The sequence below is a fragment of the Podarcis raffonei genome, chromosome 13 (assembly GCF_027172205.1).
Source record: "Podarcis raffonei isolate rPodRaf1 chromosome 13, rPodRaf1.pri, whole genome shotgun sequence".
Lineage (NCBI taxonomy): Eukaryota > Metazoa > Chordata > Lepidosauria > Squamata > Lacertidae > Podarcis > Podarcis raffonei.
The window spans coordinates 17,136,055-17,142,054 of NC_070614.1; the positions used below are offsets into that span (position 1 = coordinate 17,136,055).

At 45.5% G+C, this 6,000-nt stretch overlaps 1 protein-coding gene across 1 annotated transcript; it reads left to right on the forward strand.

The window, feature by feature from the left end:
• Positions 1 to 1,302: 1,302 nt before the first annotated feature.
• Positions 1,303 to 5,600, forward strand: LOC128399663 (vomeronasal type-2 receptor 26-like). The gene is made up of 4 exons (XM_053361320.1): positions 1,303 to 1,392; positions 1,808 to 1,966; positions 3,696 to 3,822; positions 4,605 to 5,600. The coding sequence occupies exons 3-4, from the start codon at positions 3,696 to 3,698 to the stop codon at positions 5,501 to 5,503; spliced, it is 1,026 nt and encodes a 341-aa protein (XP_053217295.1). The 5' UTR covers positions 1,303 to 1,392; positions 1,808 to 1,966; the 3' UTR covers positions 5,504 to 5,600.
• Positions 5,601 to 6,000: the final 400 nt, after the last annotated feature.

Consider the following 6,000-nt stretch of genomic DNA (forward strand, 5'->3'; position numbering starts at 1 on the left):
TGAAAGAGCACATTCTCCCCTTGTGTGCAGAAAAGCTACTCATGGAGTAAGACAGTGAAGTACCAGACCTGTCCCACTTTTTTGTGAGCAACTTCCTTTGTGTGCAGAGAAACTGTTAGTGAAGGCGGATCCAATCCTGCACTGTGCTGCTTCTTCCAAAGCAGCTTCACTGCACACAAGTTACAGGGAGGATCCCAGCCTAGACTGAGACGAGTAGGAGAGACCTGGCAAGGAAATGCAGGTGGAGCTGGAGAAAAAAGTATCTTTGGCTATGGAAATGAGATGGGGAACAGCAAGGAAGAGGACTTTAAACCTGTTTTTTTTTTACTTTTTACTTAGCTTGCTAAACTATCATTCTTGTTGGACTCCTTCGTGAGAGAACCCAGAAGAGATTTAATATTGCAACTCATGCAGCAAATAAAGGCATGAAATTTAGGTGTTAAAATCTTAAAATGTGCCCTTTAAGTCAATCCCAAAGCATCCCACTTACTTAGCACAAGGATAGACCACACAATTAGTAAGTTATACATTGTTTACATACAAAACTCTTCAAAGGCCAGATTCATGTGCTTTTTCATATGGCTGTCAGTTTTGCAGGCAGTCAAACATAGCTGGGTTACAAAATGGTTAAAGGTCCAAAAATATTGGTATAGAAAATACTGGTTTCAGACTCCATTCTTGTCTGAAACATAGGAAACTGGTTTGAGGGAGCAGCTCAGAGCTCCACAGGAACATCATTCAAATGTAGACTGAGTGGAACCAAAGGTTTTGTTGACCATTTCCTCCAAGCTGAGGGGAAGTGACATTGGCCAAGCCTGGCAGGACAACCTCCTCTGTGGCATCAAGCACCTTGTGCATTAATTAGGCTCAAGCGTGCTGATTACCCTACCATTTCCTTAGAAGCAGGAGATATCCAACCAGTGGGAACAGAAAGGATGCTGTTTTTTTTTTATTTTAGTGAGGAATGTATTGGGATTTCCCCCACAAGAAACGATAGAAATCGTCACCCGAGAAGGCAAATGCTCGCCTTACGAATTATTTCTCCGGAACAGATTAGGTTTTTATAGCAATTCCTGCAAGTATAGACAAACTGGAGGCATCCTGAGTGTCAGTAAGGAGAGACATATGCATTACTTCACAGTTACTATTTTTCTTCCAATGCAGCTCCATCCCTTCCTTAGGACTGTCTCCTTCAACAACTCTGCTGGAGAAACTGTATCTTTTGGTGAGAGCAGGGAAGTAGAATCTGGCTTTGACATTACCAACCTGGTCACTTTTCCAAATAACTCCTTCATGAGGGTCAAGGTTGGAAGGGTGGATGTGGAAGCCATTCCAGGCCAGCAAATTTCCATTGATGACAACAGAATGGTTTGGCACAGAAGCTTTCACCAGGTGGGGCAGTATTCCTACATCCATGAGATATAGGAAAAGAGAATGTTATTCTACTTACAGATCATCAGTCCAGCACATACCTGCCTTTCCAGCCAGATTCTAAACATTTTTTTCTCTGCACTGTGTAAGAATACAGTGGTACCTCAGGTTAAGTACGGTACTTAATTCGTTCTGGAGATCTGTTCTGAACCTGAAACTTTCACCAGGTGGGGCATACTTCCTACATCCATGAGATATAGGAAAACAATGGTATTGCACTTTTAGATTTTCCTCTGCACTACATAAGAACGTAAGATGAGCTTGCTGGATCAGGCCAATGACCCATCTTCTCCAGGATAACACCCATGGCCAGTCTTGTCCTGCATCTGGATATGGTGTACAAGTGACTGTTACCTTGTGTGTCTCTCTATCCCAGGGTATTTCATGAGTCTCTTGTCAAGAATGAGGTGTTGGTTGCTCTGATGGGAAGGAAGCAGGGACTATGGAGTTTGTGGGCAGCTGTTTTTCTCACCAACAGTGCAATGAGGAAATTGATTTCTTAGATTGAGGAAGACTCAAACCTAAATTTCTTTAGGTGCCAGGTGAAAACATTCCTCTTCCCCCAGTTTTTTGTCAGATTAAAGTATCTCTGGCCTTTTGAACTGGCGGTGATATTGTTTCAGTTGTTACTGTATAAGGTAGATATTTGTGGTTTTATACAGAAAATGATCCTGTGGGAAACCTACAAGTTAGACCTGAGCACAAGATCACTCTCCACACAGTCTCCAAGTTTGTAGCTCATTCTTTGGAGTACTGTATTTTTCGCTCCATTGGACGCAGTTTTTCCCCTCCAATAATTGAGGGGAAATGTGTGTGCGTCCTATGGAGCGAATGCAGGCTTGTGCCATAGCCGCGCGCAACCCCTACGGCAGGGAGAGGCTGCACAGGGCTATGGTTTCTTTAGCTCCACACAGCCTCTCCCAGCAGGGAGAGATTGCGCGGGGCTAAAGAGGAAGCCAAAGCAGCCAGCGGGATCCATCCCGCTCACTGCCTTGGCTTGTTCCATAGCCGCGCGCAACCCCTCCGGCAGGGAGAGATTGCGCGGGGCTAAAGAGGAAGCCAAAGCAGCCAGCGGGATCCATCCCGCTCACTGCCTTGGCTTGTTCCATAGCCGCGCGCAACCCCTCCGGCAGGGAGAGGCTGCACGGGGCTATGGCTTCTTTAGCCCTGCGCAGCCTCTCCTGGCAGGGAGAGATTGCACGGGGCTAAAGAGGAAGCCAAGGCAGCCAGCAGGATCCATCCCGCTCATTGCCTTGGCTTGTTCCATAGCCGCGCGCAATCCCTCCGGCAGGGAGAGATTGCGTGGGGCTAAAGAGGAAGCCAAGGCAGCCAGCAGGATCCATCCCGCTAGCTGCCTTGGCTTGTTCCATAGCCGCGCGCAATCCTTCCGGCAGGGAGAGGTTGTGCGCAGCCTGTAAGCTGCTCTTTGGGGCTGGGGGGGGTATTTTTTTAATTGATTTCCCCGTCAAAAAACTAGGTGCGCCCTATGGTGCGAAAAATACAGTATGTTTCTGTCCTCTCCAAGAAGCACAATTGTTTTATACATGCTATGATTGGAAAATAGGGGGTGGAGCAGGTAATATATTTTGTATGGGGACAATAGGGGCAGTGCTGGTGAAAGTGAATCTCCAATCCTCTTCCCCTTTGCATCCTCATGCATTCTTCTTGAATGCCTGAAAGGGACTCCAACATGGTAAGTTTCAGCATTACTATTTTTTTATTTTTATTTTAAACCAATGAAAAAGAAATCAGTAGCTGGCACTGAGTCGGGAATAAGTACAGTAGTTTAGTGTCTTCCTACTGTTGGTTGGACAGGGATGCAGGTGGCGCTGTGGGTAAAAGCCTCAGTGCCTAGGGCTTGCCGATTGAAAGGTCGGCGGTTCGAATCCCCGCGGTGGGGTGCGCTCCCGTTGCTCGGTCCCAGCGCCTGCCAACCTAGCAGTTCGAAAGCACCCCCGGGTGCAAGTAGATAAATAGGGACCGCTTACTGGCGGGAAGGTAAACGGTGTTTCCGTGTGCTGCGCTGGCTCGCCAGAGTAGCTTTGTCACGCTGGCCACATGACCCGGAAGTGTCTCCGGACAGCGCTGGCCCCCGGCCTCTTGAGTGAGATGGGCGCACAACCCTAGAGTCTGTCAAGACTGGCCCGTACGGGCAGGGGTACCTTTACCTTTACCTTTTTACTGTTGGTTGGAAGAAAAAGGAAACAAAAAGTGCTAATAATTTCTGGGTGCTAAAATGTTTATGTGTTTATTTCAATGGGGAGATGCCACCCCTTTCTGTGTGCAACCCAAGTTGTCCCCCTGGTTCCAGGAAGGAAAAGAAGGAGGGGGAGCCATTCTGCTGCTATAATTGTGCTCCATGTCCTCAAGGCAAGATTTCGACCCAGAAGGGTAAGAGAATCAGGATATATGTTTTTCAGAAATAAGTCATGTTAGAAGTTGAGGAAAAGGATAAATAAATCTGGGGTAACGTGTGCATTTTTGTATGTATTGTTTGAATGGAGAACTACATCACAAATGTTTAAAGAAGTAAACATTTTTGAGGGCATCTGTACTTTGATTAACGTGTTGTTACAAGGAGTTCAATTTAGATAACTTTCCCATTCAAGTGGCATAAAAACCAAATTTCTCCTCCATACCTATTGGCAGACAGCCCCCATAAAGGATTATGGACCTAAAAAGAATCTGTTTGTCACCCATGATCTAATCTTTGTCACAGGTTAAAATACAGTAGATATAAAGACACAGGCAATTTTGAATCCAATGCACCAGTGATATGACTTGGTAGGAGACACCTGTCTTAGTTCACGCAATAACAAACAAACATGCGTCTGATTGATGCGTGATCACATACCTGGGCGGGGTGGAATGGGGTCAGCATAGGGCGTGGGGGTGGAACGGGCTGGGAATGGAACCCCTGTGCAGAAAGGACATGGCCTGTACCTGTTCTGAACAACAAAAATGTGGTTTATGTGGAGTTAGCAAGCTATCATAGGACACTCCACCTAAACCAACACAAAGTGTTGAGGTGGAGTTCTCATGCATCATGTTCATTCTGGTTATTCTGGAAATATGTGAGATACCTCTAATTTAACATTATCCATTCCATACTCGCACCGTTAGCAGTTGCTCTCCAATACATCCAAAATCTGAATGTATTATTTTCTTTCCAGACATGGTTGACTGTGTTGCGTGCCCAGAAGATCATTATACCAACATGAAACAATCACAATGCATTCCAAAGACCATCAGCTTCCTGTCTTTTAAAGAGCCTCTGGGGATGAGCTTAGCATTGTTGGCTCTTTCTCTCTCTCTCCTCACACTGGTGGTCCTAGTCATCTTCATTAAACATCAGGACACACCCATTGTGAGAGCAAACAATCGGGACCTCACCTACACTCTCCTCACTTTCCTCCTGCTCTGCTTCCTCTGCCCATTGATCTTCCTCAGCCATCCAGAAAGAGTGAGCTGCCTTCTCCGACAAATGGCTTTTGGCCTTGTTTTCACAGTGACTGTTTCTTGTGTGCTGGCCAAGACTATCATGGTGGTTCTGGCCTTTGTGGCCACCAAACCAGGATCCAGAATGAGGAAGTGGGTGGGGAAAAGACTGGCAAGCGCCATTGTGTTTTCTTGTTTTCTTATTCAAGCTGCCATTTGCACTGTGTGGTTAGGAATCTTTCCCCCATTTCCTGATTCTGACATGCACTCAATGATGAGAGAAATCATTCTAGGCTGCAACGAAGGGTCAGTTGCCCTGTTTTACTGTGTCCTGGGCTACATGGGCTTTTTGGCCATTATCAGCTTTGTTGTAGCATTTTTTGCCAGGAAACTGCCTGAGAGCTTCAATGAGGCCAAATTCATCACCTTCAGCATGTTCTTGTTTTGTAGTGTTTGGATCTCCTTTGTTCCGGTCTACCTGAGCACCAAGGGGAAATACATGGTGGCTGTGGAGATCTTCTCCATCTTGGCCTCCAGTGCTGGTTTACTGGGCTCCATCTTTGCTCCCAAATGCTACATCATTGTGTTGAGGCCTGATCTGAACAGCAAGGAGAAGTTAATAAAGAGGAAATAGTAAATTATCCTTTCATCCTTTGGTTTTTTCCCACCAAACTATGAGCAATGTAATCTCTCCGTATCCACACCATTAAATTCTGTTATATTTTACATGTTGCGATTCCTATGTGCACTTTCTTCTAAACTCCCCTGTCGTCTCTCGGAGACAGGAGCCCCTCATCTTGTTTTAACCCTAAGCATTATTTTGGAAACCATCAGTACCATAAAATATTGAGACCTGACTAGAAATTCAGAGGGTAATTGATTAGAAACTGAACAAGAAAAAACAATACACTGAGCGGCATTTTTTTTTTAAGTCTCATTCCTTTCTATATTTTTTCCTCTCAGTGAGGTTTCAGTAGAGTTGCTACTGTCATGATGAACCAGTCTCAGAGATTTCAGTACAGTGAGTCCCACTTACTTGGGGGTTATGTTCAAGTGGCTCACATACATAAATAAAAAATTGGGTAAGTGGGGAGTACTCTCTGCTGCTCTCCCTCCATTCCAGATAAAAAA

What these genes read in the sequence shown, in the direction of transcription:
- LOC128399663 (XM_053361320.1), top strand. Translation starts at nt 3,696, where the DNA reads ATGCCACCCCTTTCTGTGTGCAACCCAAGTTGTCCCCCTGGTTCCAGG. An exon ending in CAAGATTTCGACCCAGAAGG is followed by an intron (nt 3,823 to 4,604) that starts GTAAGAGAATCA and finishes TTTTCTTTCCAG; the next exon opens with ACATGGTTGACTGTGTTGCG.